The following is a 23,594-nucleotide window of genomic DNA, read 5'->3' on the forward strand; positions in this document are numbered from 1 at the left end:
CTCCCATAGTGGTGGGGATGGAGTCTGGGCAGAAAAGGTGGGGTTGGGGGCAGAGCTAGGAGCCTGCCTCCCCTAGCCCTACCTTCACCCACCGCCTATGCTTGCACCGGTTCTATTCCCACTCAGGCAAACTATTTGAGATGAAATTGTGTGGCCTGTTTTATGTAGAAAAGCAAAATTAGGTGATCCTAGTGGTCCCTTCTGGTCTTAAACATCTATTAATCTTCAAGTGCCAGGACTCCTGCAAAAGATGCCAGGTGGGAGCCACAGAAATAGATATAGTAAACCATTATAAAAATGCTTAGAACTATTGCCATGTGATACTGCAAAATCACTATAATGGGATAAATTTGCTAACAATAAGAAAATTAAACTTCCATCTAATTAAGGAGTTTCCCTTATTATGATTTTACTTACACTGTCTTGGGGTATAATAAGCAGATCCTAAAAAACTGGCAGTACTTACCACGAGGGGAAATGCAAGCTATGGTGCTCATTTGACGCTGGGTTGAAAGAGTTACCAAGTTAATACAGCGTTCCTGTCTGCGAATCCTTTGCAATGCATATTGGGGTCCTTTGGGTTTTGATATGGTTTCTAACGTTTACTAGTGAAATGAAAGACAGTGGGCAGGAAAGCTTTAACAAGAAGTGAAATTAAGTCTTGTTCCAGTGCGGGTTAGAACACACTATGAATAGGTCACATATATCATGAAAAACAGCCATGAAATATATGAACTTTCAGCCATCCAGAGACTGATTAATGATTCAAATAACCAATCTCTCTCACATAATAGCTCTTAGGGAACATTACAGACACAGACCCCATTCAACAGCTTAAACTGGGCTCTATATCAAGCAAATGTATGCAAAACTGCAGGGTAGCCGCACACACAAAGTCAAAGTAATATTCCTATCAGGTCTCCTGTTTTAAGCTGTTTCGGAGGCCTGGAATTTTAAAAGCTCAGATTTGCAGGTTTCAAAACTGCTCGGGAAGAAGCTTTGTTTTATTAAAATGCTCAGAGGGGAGTTCTCTAACGAGAAGTAAGACTAAAGTCCTGACAACTTGTGTTCATTAAGGTGCTTTTCAACAGAGCAGGGGTCTTATATCCTCTGCATATGGCCTCAGCTATGTAAGAACTATATTCTAACAGCCTACAAATGTGTTCCCCTGCATGGTCACTCAGATAAAAGTATCAGAGGGGTAGCCGTGTTGGTCTGAATCTGCAAAAGCGGCAAGGAGTCCTGTGGCACCTTATAGACTAACCGAAGTGTGGGAGCATAAGCTTTCGTGGGCAAAGACCCACTTCGTCAGATCACATGCATCTGACGACGTGGGTCTTTGCCCACGAAAGCTTATGCTCCAACACTTCGGTTAGTCTATAAGGTGCCACAGGACTCCTCAGATAAAAGTGTCATCTTTCCCTGTGTGATTTTGTGTACTCTTATATCAGCTGCATTGCTCCTCCCTGAGGGTGGATGCCCTGGCCAAGTTTTGGAAAGTGTAGCAACAGGAATACAGGCTGGCTGTAAGAAGCTGTAGAAAACCTGGTCCGCAGGGTCATCTAGGACTTTGATTGTGACCATGGACTTGGTTTGCATCTTCCTATGCAGACTTATGCACGGCCACAAAGTAACAGCCCCTATTTTACAAGTATTATTCCTGCTCTTTGCAGGAAGAGAATTCACGAGCAGGCTGAGGGTTGGGCTGATCCTAGCCACATACTGATGTTGAATTTGCAGAATATTAAAGCATTACCAGGGAACCATCCAGTCTGTGTCTAGGCACATGTCTGAGTTTGGTTCACTGTTTGGCAAGAATTTTTCAGTCCTCTGAGATTAAAAATTCTGGGTGAGGATTTCTTTCTTTGGCTACATCTTCACTGCGAGTTTTTTCAGCAGAAAATATGCTAATGAGGGACTCATTAGCATGAGTTGCAATCTCATTGGCATATTTTCTGCCGTTTCTTTTTGCACAAGACTTTTCTGCGCAAAAAGAAGCAGTGTGGACTTTTTTGCGCAAAACGGGGGGGTTGTGCAAAAAGAAAACATCTACACTGCTGCTTTTCGCGCAAAAACGGATGGGGAAAAATATGCAAATGAGATCATTAGCATATTTTCTGCCACAGAAACTCGTAGCGTAGACGTAGCCGGGTCTATGTAAGCAGGGAGGAGGAAAGACTTAGGTGTGTTTATGTAAATACACTTTGCTCCTGCTCTGCTTACATATTCAGAAGAGGAGCCCTGTCAAAGTGATTAACTTTGGCTAGTGTTAGGTACAAATTACTTTAGTACTGAATGCCCAGGGAGTGAAATATAGTTATCAATGCGATAATTATTGTGGAAATACAGGTACGCAGGGTTGTGCTTAATGTGTCCCAAATGAGGAGACCAACTTCAGTTGAAAGAACCTTGTTAAACCAAGGACCCTGTGAAAGTAAGAGAGGTAGGGACAGCTCTCTCAGCCAGGAGGCTACACACCCTCGCCCAGGGTCCTCCCTAGACCTGTTCCTCCCCACCGTTCAAAGAACAGAGGGAATAGACATCATTAGGAGCTGCTTTGTTATGTCAAATGCTCAACCACAGCTGAAATCAGTGGTGGCAGGACTGTGTTTCTGCCCTGCCCAGGAAGAGCTGAAAATTACTAAGGGAGGGATGAAGTGGCTTTTGCCCACGAATGCACTGTTAATCTCTAATTTAGGGTACGTCTAGACTACAGGCTTTTGTCGACAGAGGCTTTGTCGACAGATACTGTCGACAAAGCCTCTGTCGACAAAGAGCGTCTAGACTACAGCCAGTTCTGTTGACAAAGCAAGCCGCTTTGTCAAAATGGGAGTGTAGACACAAAGGACAGTGTAGATGCAATAACGCCTTCTGTTGACAGAACTCTGTTGACAAAAGGCGTTATTCCTCGTAGAATGAGGTTTACCGCCGTCGACAAAACTGCCGAGTTCTGTCGACAGAACTTGGAGGTAGTGTAGACGCAGGTATAGTTTTGTCGACAAAAGTCTACTTTTGTTGACAAAACCCTGTAGTCTAGACACACCCTAAAGTGCCACAGGACTACTCATTGTTTTTAAGGAACGGATGGGCAGAGGTCAAAGCAGAGAGACAGGAGACAGCCAGTGGGTGAACAAGACGCTACTGAGATGAAGAGGCTCATGGAGCACCCAGGAGGGTGGTGGCAGAGATATGCAAGGAGCGGCTATCAGGGAAGCTGATGGAAAGGCACAATGAGAGCAGCGAACAAGCGGACAGCTGGCCCACAGTGGGGGCTAGCAGAGAGGGGCCATGAGTGAATGCTCAAGTAGTGGCCAGGGAGGAAAGGTGCATGCTACAAATGCACTTCTGAATTATGTGGGTCTGCACTGACCAAGGACAGTCATTGTGAATGGGGTGAAGAGAAGGGTCAGGCACATGAAAGGAACTTTGTGTTAGTGGACTTAAGAACCTGAGGGGGAAAGGACACTGGCCAACGGACTTAGGGGTGGGGCTTCTAGTTATGATTTATGTTTATGAACCTTGTTTGTGGTGTTTTCCCAAATGAATGCTGAGTTACTTCCCTCCTTTCATTAAAAGTTTCTTCTCTACACTCTCTGCTTGCAAGTGGGGAACCATTGCTTCTCAGAGGCACTAGGGGTGGTGTGTAAATTTGCAGGGTTTTCGGGTGGGGACTCAAACCAGTTCCAGGTTGTATCAATGAAAAGGGACCTCCAGATATTGAACCTGGTCCTGGTTGCAGCTGGTTGCACCTGGCAGAAGGATTATATTAAACACAAGAGTTTAGGCCAAATTAATCTCTGAACTAGCTCCATTAACTTCCAAGGAATGACAATGTATAGGCGCTTGCCCCACTGTTGTTCATTAGAGATGGTGGACAAATGCTTAGCATTCTTCATTAAAAATGGGGGAAATAATGGGTGGGGGGTTTCAGCATGAAAGCAAAAAAAATCCTAAAAAAATGTAACGCCATTTTCAGTCATTTTTTTCATTTTTCAATAAACATTTTCAAACGCCTCGTTTTGGGAACCAAACATTTTAACCCTAGAAATCGGCACATTTCAGTTTCCAGGTTTCCAATCTCTAGCCAAAACATTTTGACCATTTGTGGCTGAAAAAAAGATGTTCTGTTTAAAACACTTTTCACAAAAATACTGACCAGTTCTAGTGTAAATCCAACTTGCTGTTTCTTTCCAAGGGGAACACGATACCCCTAACTGACAGCAGTGAGAACTAGCAAAGCCACTTCCTCAGGCCCATAGCTACTCTACCATCCAAAGGATCCTCAGCTAAATCTAAGCTGGGGGCCGCACGAAAAGGAGCCTGAGGGAAGGGTACAGCAGTTCAAGTGCTAACCTCTGAATCAGGAAACTCCCCTCACTTTCCTGTTCTCACGGGAGCCGACAGCCTCTGTGGGGTCCTGGTCGGGGGGGGAGGCGGCACTGTGCTTCCAGAAGGGGTGGAGCTTCAGGTGGAAGGGGTGGGGCCAGGGCAGCCATCTCTCAATGCCACCTGGCGTATGGTGTTGCCTCCCCGCCCACCAGCCCTCAGAGCTGCACAAAGTGTACAACGCAGCACTCCCACAGTGGCTGCTGCGACCAGGCCACTTTGAATTACCGGGACCTGAGGCAGCTGCTCCCATTGTTCCCCCCCCTTTTCGGTCACAAACTTTTTGTCTGACATTGGAGTCGTCTTTCCGTGCCTCAATTCTCCAGCTGCAAAATTAGGATAATAGCGCTTCCCTCTCTTCTGTGGTGTTGGGAGCTGCTCAGACGCTCTAGCCACGAAGTACCGAAGACAGAGGCGTGGGATGGATGCCTGCAGCTGGATACTCCCAGCATGCTGAGGTGGGCCTCAATCCCTCCTTTCTTCCAGCTACCACACCAGAGAACCAGACAGTGGATGTTATCAGAGCCATGACAGCGGTTTTATGCCACCCGGGAATTCTCCTACACAAAGGTTACCATCCTCTGACTCATTAAGTCTGCGTTACAGCAACACTTGTGACTCTATCACTGTACCAGCCCCAGGCACCCAGATTGGGGTCAAGCATTTGGCTCTAAATATCTTCCAAAACAAACAGCTCCTTTGTTTCAAAAAGCCCTCAAAGTGACTTTGCTGGTTGCACTGCTCCCGTCTCTTCATTTGCAAGTCCAATCCCTGACAGAATTGAGTTATGAATGGGGTACGAGTTCCCTCTTCTCCTCAGTGGGGTGGAGAGCAAATCAAAATGGATGGGCTGATCCTGGACAGTTTCACTCGCCTTCCTCCCCCGCTTCATTTATTAGCATTCAAAATGGTTTGAGTAGGAGTGCAAATTAGTTTTTGAGCTGTGCTATGAAATATTCTCCACTTTGCTGCTATGATACAGAAGGGTTGGGGAAATCTGAGAGCGTGCGTGTGTCAGCGGTGGAAATATTGAGCAGAAAACAATTGCTTTCAGACATTCAAATGTTAGATTAGATAATAGCCTTTGCAGGCTCATAGCGTTGCAAACTTAAGTGTGCAATTTTGACACAAAAACCCTGCAAAGTCTATTATTATACTTTATTTGCCGGCCGTACAGTATCACATTGATGATAATACTAACAACATCATTTCAGGAGACGAGTGGAAGGGAGCCTAGAAGACTGACAATTTGCTGGCCTGACAAAAGGAAAAATTATGTCAAACTCCAGCATAGTATGAGCACCAGGGAGAGTGGCTCTGTTTTTCTTATTGAAGTCGTCTACTGAGGAAAGTAGCGTCGAGTGGGGTGATGGTGGGAGATCATTAAAACAACGTTGTCATTAGAGGTAGCTTTATGCAGCAAAACATGGAAGCAGGTTTCATACACAGGTCACTTAACTCCTTGTACAGTGACTCATCTACCCACTGGGGGACACAGTCTACCCCCCAAGATAAATTCTTCCTTTATAATTGGTGATACTGGAAAACACAGATCCGGATTTCCACCTGGTGCCAGTGTCCATGATGAACAAGGAAAGCTGGGTTTATATCTACGGGGCCACCACAGTGTTCTTCTCATAATCTCAACATTATATCAGCAGATTTTTCCAGCATCAGGAGGCCACTGTAAAATATTCTTCCATTTCCATTTTCAGGGTGGGCAAAACATTAGATCTTTGATGGTGACCCCTTTAGATGCTGTCTCACCTGAAGCCTGGCTGGGAAAAATTAGTTTGGATGACAATTAAACTATCTTAACTGAACCAAGCACACCTAGGGATTGTCTACACTAGGAAATTATTTCAAAATAATAGCACCCAAAATAACTATTTCAAAATAGCGTATCCGCACTATGGGCAAGCTTTGAAATTAGTCTGAGGCAGGCTCCGTTAATGTGCACACGCTACTTTGACTTAAAGCCCCAGGAAGCACTGGGGTGAAATTAGTTTGAATGACTCTGGGGAGTTGTTATTTTGAAATAGTAGCACCAGAGCATCCACGCGACTGCTGTTTTGAAATAGCTATTTTGAAAATAGTGTTATTCCGCATGGAAAGCAGGAGTTATTTCAAAATAACCAGCCCATTATTTTGAAATAATGGGGTTGGTAGTGTGGACATTCCACTTATTTCGAAATAAAGGCTACGAGACAGGGTTAAGAGAGCAACCAAAGCATTGTCAGAAGAACAGGGATGTCAGAGCATGAAAAGTAAGCAACTATCAGACTGGTCAGCAGAATGGCAGTGGCCAAAAAGCTGCCATAAATAGCTGGAGCAGCAAAGAGACGATCTTACAGAGGAGAAGACAGTAGAATACAGAGGAACAGGGTCTACACTGGGGGTGTGTCTAGACCAGTTGTCTCTAACGCGGTGCCCGTGGGTTCCTTGGTGCCCTCTGGGCCATTTATGTGCGCCCACCAAACAATTTGGGCCGGCCCCACCCCGGGCGCATGACACATGCGCTGTGCTGGCCCCAGGTGCATGGGCGGCCCCTGCCCGGGGTCGTGGCGCATGCCGGCCCTGCCCCCGGGCACCCGGCAGCCCCAAAAGGTTGGGGACCACTGGTCTAGACTATGGGGAGGGGGGGGAGTCGAAAAAAGTAGCCTTTTCTCAAAAGAACTTCACCTGCGTCTAGACTGCAGCCGCATTCTTTCGAAAGTAAATGGAAAGAACGTGGCAGGTTTTTCGATCACGGTAAACCTCATTTTACAAGGAATAACGCCTTTTTTTGAAAATACTCTTTAGAAAAAAGGCACTACTGAATGCAAACTGTGCTTCTTCAAAAGAGAGCATCTAGATTCTCTTTCGAAAAAGCAGCCCGCTTTTTTGAAAAATCTGTGTGTAGTCTAGACGCTTTCTTTTGAAAGAGGCTTGTAGTCTAGACATAACCTAATATGCCTACCCCACATTGATAACCTAGACTCCAACTAAGGTTTGAGCACAACTCTACCTGCAATCCACAAACAGAACTTTCTGAATAAAGACAGCAAGCCCTCAGCAAGCCCTAGGGCCCCACCGGCAGGCAGAAAAGTACGAGTCCCACTCTGACATGGGTCCAAGCTACATCAATTTACAGTGAGGATACAACTTAAGCAGCATACCCAAGCCAGAAGGTCTGCATAGTGCAATAGGGGCATGTTAACACAATTGTGAGACCAGGATCCAGCAGTTGTAAATCCAAATTTACAACGCAGTGTGAAGGCTCAAGAATGGGCTTGGAGACACTGAGGCCACCAGAATGAATCCCAAGGACCCAGCTTTCCAATGCCGTGTAGTATCAGGTTTTAAAAGAGGAAGGAGGAGGGCCACAGAGAAGAGAGAACATTTGGGGAACGCCTACCCCACACTGAAACGCTGACACGAGAGCAAATCTTTTAGAAAAGCATTCAATCTTGACTGAAAAATTGCTAGTGATAGAAAATCCACCACAAACCTTGGTAAATTGTTCTCATGGTTAATTACTCTCGCAGTTAAAAATGTACACCTTATTTCCAGCCTGAATGTGTCTAGCCATTGGACCGTGTTAGACCTTTCTCAACTAGATTTAAGAGCCCATTATCAAATATCTTTTCCCCAGGCAGGCACTTATAGACTATAATCAAGTAACTCCTTAACCTTCGCTTTGTTAGGCTATAGATCAACCTCCTTGAGTCAATCACTGTAAGGAATATTTTCTAACCCTTTAACAATTCTTAGGGCTCTTCTCGGAACCCTGTCCGGTTATCGGCCTTCCTGAATTGTGAACACTAGAACTGGACACAGGATTCCAGCAGCGGTCGCACTAGTCTCACCAGCTCTAGTAATAGATGCAATTTAAGAACATGAGGAATAGCCTGCCCTGCAAATGTAGTACACATGTCACATAAAGTCCAAATTCATCCTTCTCCCCATGGCTACTTCTAGCCCCCACTCTACATTGGGGTGGGGAACATTTTTGGTGGGTTGGGGACGGCTGACCCACATTCCCCTTTCATATTCTCCTCCCCAAAGCTTGAGGGGCAGCCTAGTAGATTTTGTGGGTTCAGCCCCATGAGGCAGCAGCAGGGGGGCAGGAAGTGGCTGGAGCACACCAGCATGGGCTCCCCAATGTGGAGGGAGGGGCCTGCACCTTGCGGGCCAGATCTAGGGATGTTAAATATCGATTAATTGATTAGTTGAGTAACCTCACAAATTCTTATCGGTTAGTCGACTATTCTATAGTCCCCGGGGGTGGGTCCAGCAGCCAGTGTGCTTGGGCCCCACTCCCAAGGAGCCCCCTGCAACTCTGCACTGCTGCCTCTGTATCAGAGGCAGCAGCATGGGATGCCAGGCGGGAGCTAGTACGTGAGAGGAGCCAGTTTAAAAACCAGCTCCCCTTGCAAACCAGGTGCCTGTCACTCTGTGCTGCTGCCTCTGATAAAGAGGCAGCAGCACAGGGTGGCAGCAGCCCCTGTCTGGGGTGTGTGTGTCTGAGCTCCCAGACCTGGCGCAAGCCGGAACTGAGCTGGGCTTCCTGCCTGACTCCTAATACAATTTAAATGCAGAGCCGCAGCAGGAGGAGGTCCTGGACCCATTGCAAACCAGGACTGAGCCAGGCTACTAAAAAAATTGCTGTGGGGGGAGGGGAGGAAAATGCGTGCAGTCTATAGCACTTACTGATACGTTTTTTCTTATTGGTTAATCGACTACGCTATCACATCCCTAGCCAGATCCAGGCAAGCCAGGGGTTGCATCCAGCCCCCAGACCTGAGGTTACTCATCCCTGCCCTACATCCCTTTTCTTCTGGAGAGTCACTCTCGCCTCTTATGTGCCTCACAGGAGTATCGAGTCATCTGCTTCAGTGTGTCATTAAAACCCTGTTAACCCATTACCAGCCACGTCAACACAGCGATGTTTGTAGTTTTATTGATTGCATGCCCAAGTAGCAAACCAATATATCGCTTGGAAAACGTGCAGTGAAGGTGGAAAAACATGTTTTGTCTTTGAGACAAAAATGAGTCATAAGTTTTTTCAGAGCCATAAAAAGTGACATAAAATCTGCAGCATCTCTTTGTTTCTTCCTTCCCTGGGCCACTTTGCAATATTCTGTTTACTCGTCTCCAATCTCTGTTTGACCTCTTCCCACATAACTAGTTATTAGTTTCAGTGTCTCTGGCTAGCAGGTGTTGAGTAGCATTCAGGGTTTAATTTTTGGAGGCATAATGTCAAAAATATATATGGAAAACTTGGGGCCAGGGATGGTGCTTTGCAATCATTTGTGAAACACAAGTGGTTTGTTTATGAACAAAACCTAATTACAAGCAGGTGTCTCTGGAATGTGACATTCTTTCAATGTGCATGCCTAAAGCAAAGCGAAGATGGCTGCCACTGAGACTGACCGGCAAGGAAACTGGGACTGGAAGCCAGAAAGGAAGACTGTGACTGGATAAGGCTGTGAGGTGGCAAATTTAGGACTGGAGGGGCAAGCGGAATGGGACAAGAGAACTCCTGGCAAAGATGGCTGGAAAAGAGTCAAGGGTCTAACGAGTGGGGAATAACTAAGACGGGGAGCCCAGGGATGGAGACAGGCACCAAGAGCCACAGTGAGAGGAAGACTTGGACTGGGATAAAGAGCCTGGGAGTGTAGAGAGTAGGACTCACTAGGTGAGGATGTTGGAGTTGACACTGTACGCCATATTCTTCAGAGTGATATTTTTATGACATGATTATGGCATAATTATAATTCACTTTGTACAAGATGGGTCATGAGAGGTGACACTGGAACAATTATGATGCGCTTCATAGGCTTATCCTATTTGTATGTACGTGAAATTTTCGTTATTAATATTGACTATGTATCTGTAGTTCACATGTAGTCCCACCTGGGTGACATTCACAAGGCAAGATGCTTCCAATTTCAATAGCTTGTTATGAAGACCCATTAGGGAAAATAATAGGCCTTAGGAGAAGCTTGTCCCTCATCTAGTGAGCCTTACTATGGACGTTTCGGCCAGCCTGTAAGTAATGACTTCTATGCCTCCACAAGGGCTTACGACCAGCCCACACAACTCTGGACTCCATTTTGGGGGCCTGTATTTTTCCACTCTGGGCCCGGAACCGTTGTTGGAACAAAAGGTTCCCACCATCTGCTAAGCTATATAAGGCAGAGTGTGACACCATCTGTTGTTCTTGAGTCATCCATAACTCAACACCTGAAAGAAACTCCATAAGAAAAGGACTTGGAACAGGGGTGCAGAGCCAAAGGTGCAAAGCAAGTGCAGCTTGTACCTAGAGAATCTGTGAGCCGGTTTGTTTTATCAGTCAGCATGAGAGATTGTTCATTCATGCCTATCCTACTAGTATGTGCAATTTTGTTTCCATTTTGGTGTAGTTACTAGGTAATCTGCTTTGATCTGTTTGCTACGCACTTAATCTATCTTTCTGTAGTGAATACACTTGTTTTATATTTTAACCTCAATCCGTATACCTTCAAGTGAAGCGTCTAAAGGAAAAATTTCAGCTTAGTTATCACAAAGGTTCAGGTTCCTCTCCACATTGAGGGAGGGGCAGACATATTCCTGAGCTCGCACTGCCCAGATCCCTGTGCTGTGCAAGATGGTATAATTTTGGGTTCATACTCCAGAAAGGAATATGCCTGGGAAGCTGGAAATTGGCTGGGGTCTGTTGTTTACACTCAGGTATCTGCTGTCATGTTGGGTGATACCAGGGCCTGGGTGAGGCTGTTTGGGTCCCCAGTCCAGCTGTGTGTCTTCAAGGGGCACAGCAGCTCCCACAGCTCCCAGACTGCACATCTGGGGTAAAACTGGCCACAAATGGGATGATGACAAATGGTTGGAGTGAACGGGGGAGGCAGAGACAGAGACAGAACAGGGACAGTTTGGGTAGGCCTCGGGTAAATAGATTTAGCTTGGGCAAAACAGAAGCAGATGGGCTGGCGACCAGTAGAGAATACACCTCTCCCAAATCTACCATGGAACCTGAGTTTCCCCATGCCTATGTTGTCAGCGCATGGCTATGAAACTCACTGTCAAAGCAGCCCTCTAGTGCTGGCCCACGGAGAATAACAACCTACTACTACCTACTGCTATCAGCTACTCCCTTAGGGAATGTCTACACTTGCAGCCTGATTTGAAATAGGGCTGCAAATGTAGGCATTCAAAATTGTAAATCAAGCCCGGGATTTAAATATCCCATGCTTGATTTGCATCTTCCTGGCCGGCGCCATTTTTTGAAATTTACAAGTCCAGAATAACTGCCCGCGTCTACATGCGTCAGTGAAACGGGTGTTCGAAATAAAGCCTGATTTCAAAATACCTGTTAAACCTCATTGCAGGAGGAATAACAGGTAGTTCAAAATAGGGCTTTATTTTGAACGCCCGTTTCACTGATGCGTGTAGACACGGGCAGTTATTCCGGGCTTGTCAATTTCAAAAATGGTGCCCGGCCAGGAAGATGCAAATCAAGCACTGGATATTTAAATCCTGGGCTTGATTTGCAATTTCGAATGCCTACATTTGCAGCCCTATTTCAAATTAGGCTGCAAGTATAGATCTACCCTTAGTTCAATCCACAGAGGTGCATACTAGGGGTCGAAATGTTCCAGTCCATTTGGTGTCAATAAGATAGATGCCTCTTGAAGGCAACCACTTGCAGGGTTTAAGAGCCCAGAATTCAGGCTAAGCTGGGAATATTTACTTTGCTATTTTTACCCCGTCACAGAAGGCTCAGAAACTCAATGCTGAGCATTGTTTGGCTTGTTTGCTTGCTTGTTTTGTGTAATATTGGCATGCCATAATTGTATGCTCCTCCTTTGGTGGATGACTATGCACAGCGGCAATTGAAACGAACAGGAGCTTTTCGCTGAATTGACAAGGCGCTATATAATGCTAAGTACTATGAAAAATCAAGGATTAAGCATCTCTAATTGCACACCCAAAATTACTGGATGCTTTTGACATTAATCCCTGTGTGCTTCAGTTCCCCATCTGTAAAATGGGAATAATCCCAATACATCAGCATGTAAAGCACTCCGTTACTATAGTGATGAGCTTCCTATAAAAGCTCAGGAGGAAATTAATAAATCTGTCATCAGAGCAGGGTATGAATGGCGTGCAATAAAGCCTGGGGCCACACACAGAACAATGAGAATAAAGCAAAATATTGAATAGCTGCTTATTCAATGAACACCATCCATCCTGAGCATTGAATGAGGCAAAAAACAGCCGGTACTGCTGTAACTGCAGACTGTGACACAATGCATATGCACAAAAGGGCTGAATTAATGCTCCATGGGCAGCCTGAGATGGTTTTTAAGTGTGTGGATTGATTCCTCAGGAAAGGAGCTGGCCTGGTGGTTACTAAGGCCAACTCTACACTTGGGGGAAATGTTAAACTAAGGTCTGCAACTCCGGCCAGCAAGTAGCATAGCTGGAGTTGACGTACTGTGGTTTGCGATACCTCAGCATCTCCACTGCGGGAGTTTCATGGTAGAAACTTTCCCATTGGCTCCCCTTACTCTTCCTGCTTCAATGAAGTACCAGAGATGAGAGGTGCTCAATGCGCAGCCTATTTAGCAGACCTTTCTAAATCGATTGATCCCCACAGTGCCAATCGCCTTGTAAGTGTTGACAAGGCCCTCGGCAAAACAGGTACAATGCAGGGAGCAGCAGTAGCTTCTGCCTGCTACCCTGCCTGCATGTCTCAGTGTCGCCTTGGAGGCTACTGCTGGCAGTGGGAGGGTACTTTGATCTCCACAACCCATTCAGGTCATCTGACCTGATGCCACAAAGTAGTTAAGCATGCTCAGTAGCTCTCCCGATGCTAGGTGTATGGCTAGTTTACTCCATCCTTAGCTTCTTCACAAAGTATTTTGGGGCTTTGAGGTGTGGCCACTACAGGTTGAACTGGGAATTTCATTTCCCCACAAGCCACTAAGGAGCTGTTGAAAAATGATTCAGGGTCACTAATGAATGGATCAAAGTAAGTGATCTGGAGGATACAAGCTTCCTAGCCTGTTGCAGTTCCTGGAGCCATTCAGTCCCCCTGTAAAGACAGTCTGTCGAACTGGGATTCAAAATGGGTGAGGATAAAGTCGTGTTTTGTGTATTCAGAACAGCACGCAAGAGACAGACACCAGAGGTCACTGGTGATAATGTAGCAAGATAACTGGCACCTTAAAAGACAGTGGGCCAGCTCAGACTGCAGGGCTTGCTAAAGAAAACCACTTCTGACTTCAGGGCAGGAAGGCAGTTGGGGATCCTCTTCAAACTCCCCCATGCCAGAGTCAAAGCTAGAGAGGCAGGCAGGCCGGGGAATGAAGGAGGGTGAGTTTGCTGATGTCCCCAGGGCTAAAAGCTGGAACCATACCTAGGAATGAAACAGGTTAGAGAAGTCCTGGCATTGGCTACTGTCAGAAGACAGGATATTGAGCTAAATGGACCTGTGGTCTCACCCAGTTTGGCCACTCTTAGGTTCTTATGACGGAGGCCTGGTGAGAGACAAAGCTGCATTGCAGGTCTGCAATGTGGTGAGAGACACTGGAGCTGTATTTGGAGTGTCGATGGGCTCTTGGGACAGGAGAGAAAGAACGTCTGACTTTGGCTGTGCTGGGGGAACCGCAATGATGGTTATGGGGCATTTGTAATAAACGAACTTACTAAGGACTATTCATGAGTGGCAAGCTGGGGCAGGGTTATTGAGGAACTACAGAAGAAAGGAGGAAACTGAGGCAAGCTCACTGATCATGCCATGGCCCGCACAGGAGTGTGCCCAGGTAGGCCCCACTGTATCATATAGGGTGGAAAATGCAGGCAGGCATTTGGCCCCTGGCGAGAGAGAAATCGAGAAACTGAAGGACCGTCTCTGGGACACGAAGGCTAGCGTGGGAGGGAGCCACGCTCTTACAAGTGACTCCAGTAAATGCTTAGATAATCTGGGATCATATCATGCCAAATCCCGCTGCAGCTATGCCAGTGTGTGTGTGTGTGTGTGTGTGTGTGTGTGTGTGTGTGTGTGTGTGTGTGTGTGGGCATGCGTGCATGTGTCAGAGAAAGCAAGAGAAAACGCTAGAACTGCTTCACTTAGTCCCATGTCACTCGCCTCCACATCCAGTGAACTTTTTCAAAGGAAACAGCTTATCTTCCAGACTGCAGAAGACGATGAAAAATCCTCCTAAATTGCAATATTTAAAGAGCTGCTTTATGTTGTGATGGCAGCTAATTTTCCTTAAATGATTTAAGGAAATGAATACATCTAAAGGGGCTGCACCAAGCTGTTACAGGATAGCGACATGGAGCTGAACTTCCTTTGCTTTACACAATCCAATCTCTTAGGGGCAGCTCCCCATGACGGATCTTGGAAGAGACCGATTTTTATGCTTGAGGGCTTGTGGAGTGGGAGGGATTGGGATAATTTTCTAATGCTTTTTTGGGGGGGGAAAGGGGATGGGAGGGTGAACCTTATTTTGCATTTTATTCCAGTTAATTTTCTTCTGATTTTTGTTTGGTTGTTTTGATTTATTGAGGAGGAGGAAGAGCAGGAAGGTTAATATTATTAATATTATTTTACATGGTAATTCCCAGACATGTTACAATTTGACAAGAATAGGAAAGAGACTACAAACTCTTTTGTCTTTCTGAGTAGCCAGAAACGTGCGCACCTCATTATAGTATCTGGGGGAGAAGGGAAAATTTACACATACTTCAGATTAAGCAATTCCAAGGTTTGTGGTGGCTGCCAACCCAGAGGGCAAGATGGGGCCAGCCTGAATGAGTACCAATAAAATCCATCCATGCTATAGCTGAAAGGCCCACATGTGATCTCATTTTCTCCCTTTGAGACAAATGGCAACTCTTCTCTCTTGCTTTTTTTCCTAGCCCTGTGCTTGCTGTCAGGCCATGCAAACATTGACTGGCTCAGCCCCCAATGATGTCAGATCTCCACAGGTTGAGGGCCCCGTGTGAAGGAAATAGTTTTATCCAAAGGCAATTTCATGGTGCTGCTGCTGACCTCAGCTAGGAACACGACTGATACGGACACCAGCTAGTGACCTTTCCCCAGTCAGCTTCCCATTAGATCTGAGGTCCTCTTTATCCCTGGGAGGAACAATCTTTTCGGATGAGGCAGCTTGCAAGCCCTTGGCGTCAAGAAGGAACAGATTCGGGTTGCTCTTTGGAATAGAAAAAAAGAGAGAGTGAACTATGCTACCAGGACAGCTTCTTCCTTCACTGTCATTCCTTTTAATCTGTGCTCCTGCAGCAGCACCTCAGCGCCTCTGTCAGAGGCTAGCACCGTGTTAAGCCAGGCACGGCACAAACACAGAATTCAAAGGTGCCTCCAAAAGCTCTCAAGCTAAAGAAGTTCTTCTTGCAGGGGAATTCCACACCAGAGTAACAATCTTCTTCACAAAGGACCTCTAAATGGCTACTTCTACATGGACATTCTCATATGTCATTTTGGGTATGGGGTGCACTGGTAAGCCATGGGGTTAAAGGGAGAAGCTAGCACTCTAGTCACAGACTTCAGGTATCAGTCCCCACGGTTGGCTGTGCACGCAGGACACCAGTGTGCGACATTTGAAATGGTTATCCCACATGTGGAGCCAACCATCTCTTCAGTTTCTTCTCTGATCTGGACACAGTTAAGTCCGAAGCAGAGGGGAGGAAGGGTGGGTGCTGGAGCACCCACAGGGACAACCATCTTAAAGAACTCCAGTTACTGCACCAGGTGAGTAACACTTACTTACCTGCCTACACTTTGAGGAGTGTCCCTGTGGGTGCTCCACCTTTGGGGATTATGAAGCAGTAGTCGTGCTCAGTGGTGGGTGCATCGGAGGATGTGAATCAGTGACCAAAAGTATTGTTCAGCCAAAACGTGTATCAGAGTCCGCAAAGGACCGAATGGCATAACATTGCGTGAACGTGTGCACCAAGGCCCGAGGGGAAGCCGTGCAGATTTCCTTTGTTGATACACTCTGGAGGAAAGCTGCTGCTGATGCCATCGCCTTTGTGGAGTGAGCCCATATGTTGGACAGGGGCTCCTTCTGGAATATAGTATAGGCTAGGTGTATACAGCCTGAAATCCTTTTGGATAGTCTTTCTTTTGAAATGGGTAACTCTTGTGACCTTTCTGTAGATGAGACAAAGAGTTGTGGCACTTTGCGGAAGGATTTTTGGCATTGTAAGTAAAAAGCGACTGCCATGAGGACATCCAGGGTATGCAATGCGACTTCCCTGTGGTCCTTATAGGGTTTTGGGAAGTAGACAGGTAAATATATGGGCTTCTTGCAATGGAATGAGTAAGTACCTTAGGGCATGTCTACACTAGCCCCTTAGTTTGAACTAGGGAGGCTAATGTAGGCATTCAAAGTTGCAAATCAAGCCCGGGATTTAATATCCTGCACTTGATTTGCATCTTCCCGGCCGGTCGCCATTTTTGAAATTTACAAGTGCGGACTAACTGCCCGTGTCTACATGCGGCAGGGACCCGGTAGTTCAAAATAAAGCCCTAAATCGAACTACCTGTTAAACCTCATTCTAGGAAGAATAACAGGTAGTTCAAAGTAGGGCTTTATTTCGAACTACCGGGTCCCTGCCACGTGTGGAGGTGGGCAGTTAGTCCGGACTTGTAAATTTCAAAAATGGTGCCTGTCCAGGAAGATGCAAATCAAGTGTGGGATATTTAAATCCCGGGCTTGATTTGCAATTTCGAATGCCTACATTAGCCTCCCTAATTTGAACTAGTGGGCTAGTGTAGACATACCCGCAGGGAGAAACTTGGGGTGTGTTCGGAGGACCACTTTGTCCTTATGAAAAATTGTATATGGGGGTTCTGCCTTCAAAGCCCTCAGCTCACCTACTCTTCATGCAAAAGTAATTGCAACAAGGAAGGTGACTTTCACTGATAGGTGTAGCAAGGAACAGGTAGCTAGGGATTCAAAGGGTTTACCCATAAGAGCCCTGAGTACAAGACTGAGATCCCATGCAGGTGTTGAATCTCTTTGTGGAGGAAACATATTGTGTAGGCCACGGAGGAATCGTTTAGTGGAAAGGTGAGTAAAAGTGGAGTGACTCTGTAGCGGAGGGTGCAGAGTTGCAATGGCGGTGAAATGCATTTTGATAATGCGTAAGGACAGTCCAGCCTGGTGAGGGTCCAGGAGATAACGTAGTATCTGGAGCGCAGTTATGATTTGAGCACCAGACTGTAAACTGCTGCCATTTTTGTTTGTATGTTTTTCTGGTTGCAGGTTTGCGGCAGTTTATGAGGGTTTGGTGCACTGCTTCCGGATAGGCCACCTGTATGGGAGTCAACCAGCAAACATCCAGGCATGAAGATGGAGTGTGTGGATGGTTGGATGATGTATCTGCCCGTTCCGTTGGGTGAGCAGGGATCGGACTGGTGGAAAACGATGTAGTGGAAGCATGCTCATCTGCAAGAGGTAAGGATAGCAAGTTTGTCTGGGCCAAATGGGAGCCAAATCCGGTGTCTGATCCTCCTCTGTTATATCCATGTCCTCTTCTTCCTCAGATGAGCAGGAGTGAGCTGGAGACTGGGCCATAGAGATCTGGGGTTTAGGAGCCGTTAGTTGCTGTCGCAACTGCGGTGTCTGCTGTGTTCTATATGCTGCCCAAGGCTTCCAGTGAGGCCAGTTAGGGGGATGGGTGGCAGGAGCCACTGAGGTTGCTGCCACTGCTGCGTTTGCTGCGTGGGCTTGGGTAAGGAGTGTCTGGGTACATGTGTCTGAATGGGTTCCTCCTCCTCATTGTCACTCAGTAGAGGTGGTGCCGAAGCTGGTGTGGTGGAAAGGCTAAATCTTATGTATTTGGGTGCCATTGGTGCTGAACAGAGGCATTCCTGGCACCAAAGAAACCGTCAGCTCCCCTGCCATTGTGAATTGCAGCACCGGTGGAGGCGGGAGTAGAATAGGTACTGTTGAAATCCGCACCGTCGGTGCCGGTAGTCTGGGTTGGTGTGGAATGGGCTGTTTGGTATGTACCGCTGGTGCCGAATGTTTAGCCTGAGCCAACAGCCCTGCAGGAAGTAGCATCATGGCGCTCGGTTCTGAGGCTGAGAGTAGTCTTGTCAGTGCCATGGCTGGTGCTGACAACACTTTTATCCGTGTTGACATGGAGCCTTTTTGTTTCAAGTCAGTCGGTGCCTTGGAAGAGGAAGGATAGACCTTCTCCTTGGGGTCTTGGTGCTTATCAGAGCTGGCCCCATTAGCTGCCTTTATTTCCGGTACCTTAGATGTTGTAGGTGCTGTGGCAGTCTTTTTATGGAGAGAGTGCTTTGTCGCAGGAGACTCAGTCCCTGAGGAAAAATGGGACCTCTTTTTGGGCACCTGGACCCTTTCATGGTCTTTTGGGCTCAACCTAGTGGGAAGCCCCTCTCTCCGATGCCACCCGAGCGAATGGCTGCCTGGGTGGTGTGCTATGCTCAGGGTTTGAGGCAAGACGATCAGTCGACTCCAGTTGCACCATTTTTAGCTGGAGTTCTCTGGCCTTTCCCGTTCTTGTTGTGAGTTTCCTGCAATGAGGGCACTGCTCTGTAGAGTGCTCCCCTCCCAAACAGCAGACACACTCAAATTGTCCATCTGATATGGGAATGGGTAGCCTGCAGCTCATACACGGCTTAAATGCTGACAAACCAGGCACGGCCCAATAAAAGAACAATTTAGGGCAGTTTCTGTCAAGTGGCACCACAATGGTTAAGTATATATCCTGAATCTAATTATAACAGGAAAATCCAGAGACATTTTTTTAACTCTCTATAAAAACCTAACAACAGTAATAATAAAGTTAACTAATAACTCTAAGTAGCTAAGAATGAGGGCAGCTGCTAAGCTGCGACCAAAGCCATCGGTGGTGGAGAAGGAACTGAAGAGATGGTTGGCTGTGCAAGCGGGATAGTTGTTTCAAATGTCACGTGTCGGCATCCCACGTGCAAAGCCGACCATGGGCACTGCTACTTGAAGTCTCCAACTAGAGGTGCAGAGGCACTCAAGCACCTAAGGGGGGGAGCACCCATGGGGACACTCCTCGAAGAAGAACCTCAGTTGATGCAAAAGAATCACTCCTAATATCCAAAATTGAAAGAGTAACTGTATGACCCATATCAGGAATTCCACACAGCAAACAACATCTATAAAATCCCCTCATATTTCCTCATGAGTGCCTAGAATAATTTCTTCTTTTTTTTTTCAACCGTATCTCCAACTTTGTTCAATGGCTTTTCTCATGTTGCGTGTTCAATAATCCTTCTCCACTTTGATGTCAAACATTCAATAGCTATCTGCCTTCGCCCTCCTCCCCGCCTCCAAATTCCCCGCAATGCAACTCCTCTGATTAGCAGAGATTTCACTTCACAAACATCTCGGCTGCTCTGACCGAGCCCGTGTGTGTGTGTCTATGGAATATTTCCCTCCTGCCCATCCGCTACATAGCAATGCCTGCCAGAGCTATGGATTAAATATCAATGCCACTTGCTAATTCAATTTCAGGGGCCTGCTGTTTTGAATCCAGCTCGAGACATCACGAGAGCGGTTCAATTGAATTTGAGGCCTGAGTTCGGCTCTATTCCATATTTAATCTGCATAGAACTTATTTCCACTTACTCTCTCCACTCAAACGTTCCCAATGACAAACACCACTTAAAATGCTTCCTGATGACTTGCAGCAGAGGTGCTGTTTGCTTGGTTCCCCTTTTAAAGTTTTGCCACAGGATCTGTCCAAGTCCAAACAGCCAGATGCCTGAGACAGCCCACAAGCTCTCCCCACTCAATGCAACACTTTCCCATGAGGAAGACGCTTTTCCTTTGTAAGAGACCCCACTCACCGGATTGTTGTACATCTGAATGATAAGTTGTTTCACTCCGTGCAGTGTGGGATGAGCCCAGGGAGACGGATCCACCCAATGCCGGTTTAAATCAAACCCCATCAAGGAACACCTGTAAAAACACACAAAACAGCAATCAGCGTGGTCTTCAAACTCTACCCACATCAGACAGAAGTAGGACGTCCTGGCACACAACTTCTCACACAAAGCAGGGAAAGGTCTAGGTTGGACATCCAGAGCAGTTGGGGAGACCAATCTGTGACATGTCATATCTTCAGCAGCAGGGTTCCTGAAGCAGCACCTTTGAGGTCTCACATTTTTACCCATCATATCATTGCTCCCTTAACCTCACCTTCAGCCAGCCTTGTCCTTGTCCACTTCACCTCTCAATCTGACCACACTGCAGTAGCCAATAAGGACAGTGACAGATGGCAGAACAAGGAGCAATGGTTTCAAGTTACAGTGGAAGAGGTCTAGGTTGGACATTCAGAAAAACTATTTCACTAGGAGGGGGATGAAGCACTGGGATGGGTTCCCTAGGGAGGGTGTGGAATCTCCATCCCTAGAGGTTTTTAAGTGTTGCCTTGACAAAGTCCTAGCTGGGTTGATTTAGTTGGGATTGATCCTGCCTTGGGCAGGAGGCTGGACTTGACCTCCTGAGGTCTCTTCCAGCTCTATGATTCTATGACTATAATAGTCCATTGATCCAGGAGTGTTCTCCCATTTTCTTCCACAAACCATCTATGTCAGTCAGGTTGCACCTCAAACCCAACCACCATCCTCAGTGAGGCCTGATTCGGGAAAGCATTTAAACACATGCAAATCAACGTTCATGAACCGCCCAACCTACACACAATTAGCCAAGACAGACCTCTGTTTAGTTTACATGAAAAGAAAGACCACATTACTTACTGTACCGTGCCATGAACTAGCCCTTAGTAAGCAGATCCACCATGTTTTTTACTAATGGGAGATCATATACGCTACTTTGAATTCCTCCTCTCTCCAAGCCTGAGGAGGTGGTAGTGGTGGGGAGAGGGGAGAAATGGGGCAGTTGCCCTGAGCCCCAGCAATTTAAAGGGGTCCATTACTCCTGGATGATGATGATGCTACTGCAGCAATGGCCAGAGTCTGGGACCCTTTAAATTGTTGCCAGAGTACTCTGGAAAGTTGTTAGGGCTCTGGGTGGCTGTGAGGGTTTGGGGGGAGAGTACACAATGATCTGGGTGGTGCTGAGGCCAGGCTGCCTCCAGTCCTATCCCTTCTGGGACACAAACTTCCCCCCCATCTTGCCCAGAGGCTGTTGACTCCCCTGCTTCTGACTCGTATTCCTCCTGATGCATCATGGTCCAATTTTGAGCCTGAATCTGCCAGCCTCCCTCATGCTGATAAATATCTTCCTCTCACACCATTAAAATCACCCAGGTGATTGGCAGAGTGGGGTACGTCTGAACGCAGGGAAAAGCGAAAAAACGAGGCCCACAGGAAACCCGCTTGCTGTCCACTTTTGCCCACCTTTGCACACCAAGTGCAACAAATAATCATTCCCTTGGTGGCACCAAGCTGAGCAGATTCTGAGTGGTGGACACAGTTCAGCAATGCAGGCATCACAGGGTGCGTCTAGACTACGTTTTTCTTTCAAAAGAAGATATGCAAATTCGGTGCAAATTTGCATATCTTCTGACGCTTTTTCAAAAGAGGTTTTTTTCGAAAAAGCAAGCAGTGTAGATGCAGTTTTTTTGAAAAAAAAACCCAACCCTTTTTCGAAAGAACACTGTAAACCTAATTTTTTGAGGAAGAAGCATTTGTTCGAAAAAGGGTTTTTCCCCCCCAAAAGAACCGCATATAGATTGCTTGCTTTTTAAAAAAAAACTTCTTTCAAAAAAGTGATTGGAAGAATATATTCAAATTCACACCGAATTTGCATATCTTCTTTCGAAAGAAAAACGTAGCCTAGACACACCTACACTGACTCTCGACAGAAATAACAGACAAATGCAGGCCAGGATGCAATTTTTCCTATATATAAAACTAAACCATAAAATCACTCTTGCTACTAATCCTTAAAGCTTCTTCAGAAGTAGAGTTTTCATTGATCCACACAACAGTCTAGAAATGCCCATTCTATCTTAATCTTTTTAAATACTCCTATGCAGACAATAGAGATTTGCTCTAATAATGTTGTTTAACAATATATCTGGAGAACCTGGAAGTTAGGCTTTTACACTTCATAGGAAAAAAGGAAAGGAAAATCCACAACACCCTAAATACTGAACCAAAGAACAGGCTTGGATAGATAGACGAAATGCCCAGCTTGGAAGAGGAAAGTGAGGGGTTGAAACCACAACACTGGAGTTGGTCAATAGATTTCCAGGGGACTAGAGTTAGAAAAGAATGCATCATTCTGTTAACAATGCTGACAGACCAGGCAAGCAGCCTATCAATTGGTAGGAGGCTTCCCTGATTCCACCTCCCAAGCATCCCATCGGGGCAAGGTTGTAGGAAGGTGGCAGGGTGACTGCCCCCCAGGTCACCTGAGGAGACAGGAAGGCCAGTTCCTCTGGTTATTGAGGAAGTCAAGAGGCTGGATCCTCATCTGGCTAATTCCCCATGCTGCACACATAAAGGGCAGGAAGAAAGCTGGACCACCTGACCATTCTGTCACCATGGCAGCTGGGGAGCCAGGAAGCTAGTCCTTTTGCCACACAAACCAGATTTATTGCATTTCACATGGAATTAAAAAAAAAAGGGGGGGGGGAGATCTTGGAATTTTTTGCAGAACAGAAAGCCCATTCCTGCTCAGCGCCTCTCCCCAATGCCCACCTCTGACCTCACTGCATTGCCACTGCAGGAAATGAAGGTCAAGGGTGTCAAACTGGTAACAGATCAGGATTGCACCAACCTGCTTTTCATTTTGCAAAATCAGAAACCGTCTTGCTCACAATGCATTTTCTAGCTGTTTGGCAAACTGCGCTAGGACACAGCACGCGGACTCCACAGGATATCTTCTGGAGGAGCTCAGTGCCAGACATCACATCTCCTGCATGACTAGCCCAGCTCATTTGCATTTGTTTTTTAACATCTTTTAAAGTAGTAACGCTACAGAAAGCAAACAAATTTTGATTCCACCATGTTCAGTTTCCTTGGCCATTTGAACAATCAGGCTAGAGAGGACCAAAAACAAAGTTCAAATGGGAATTGTAAGCAGAGGTTTGCATAGTATTTATTAATTACATAACTCATCCAACCAGGGAATAATTATACCTAATTTCTGTCAGACACACTCACTTCTCATTTTGCCAGGAGTGCGTGACTCCACCCCCTGCTCCAGGCCCCGTCC

General features: G+C 46.4%; 1 protein-coding gene across 1 annotated transcript in view; it reads right to left on the reverse strand.

Annotated features, from left to right (window-relative positions):
• LOC149523907 (cytosolic carboxypeptidase 6-like) overlaps nucleotides 1-23,594 on the reverse strand; it is a 429,125-nt gene that overhangs the window by 232,321 nt on the left and 173,210 nt on the right. Inside the window, exon 4 of the mRNA XM_089780411.1 lies at nucleotides 20,255-20,366. Coding sequence (XP_089636537.1) covers nucleotides 20,255-20,366 — 112 coding nt within the window. The remainder of the gene's footprint in view (nucleotides 1-20,254; nucleotides 20,367-23,594) is intronic.

The sequence above is a fragment of the Pelodiscus sinensis genome, chromosome 9 (genome assembly GCF_052426305.1).
Source record: "Pelodiscus sinensis isolate ZL-2025 chromosome 9, ASM5242630v1, whole genome shotgun sequence".
NCBI lineage: Eukaryota > Metazoa > Chordata > Testudines > Trionychidae > Pelodiscus > Pelodiscus sinensis.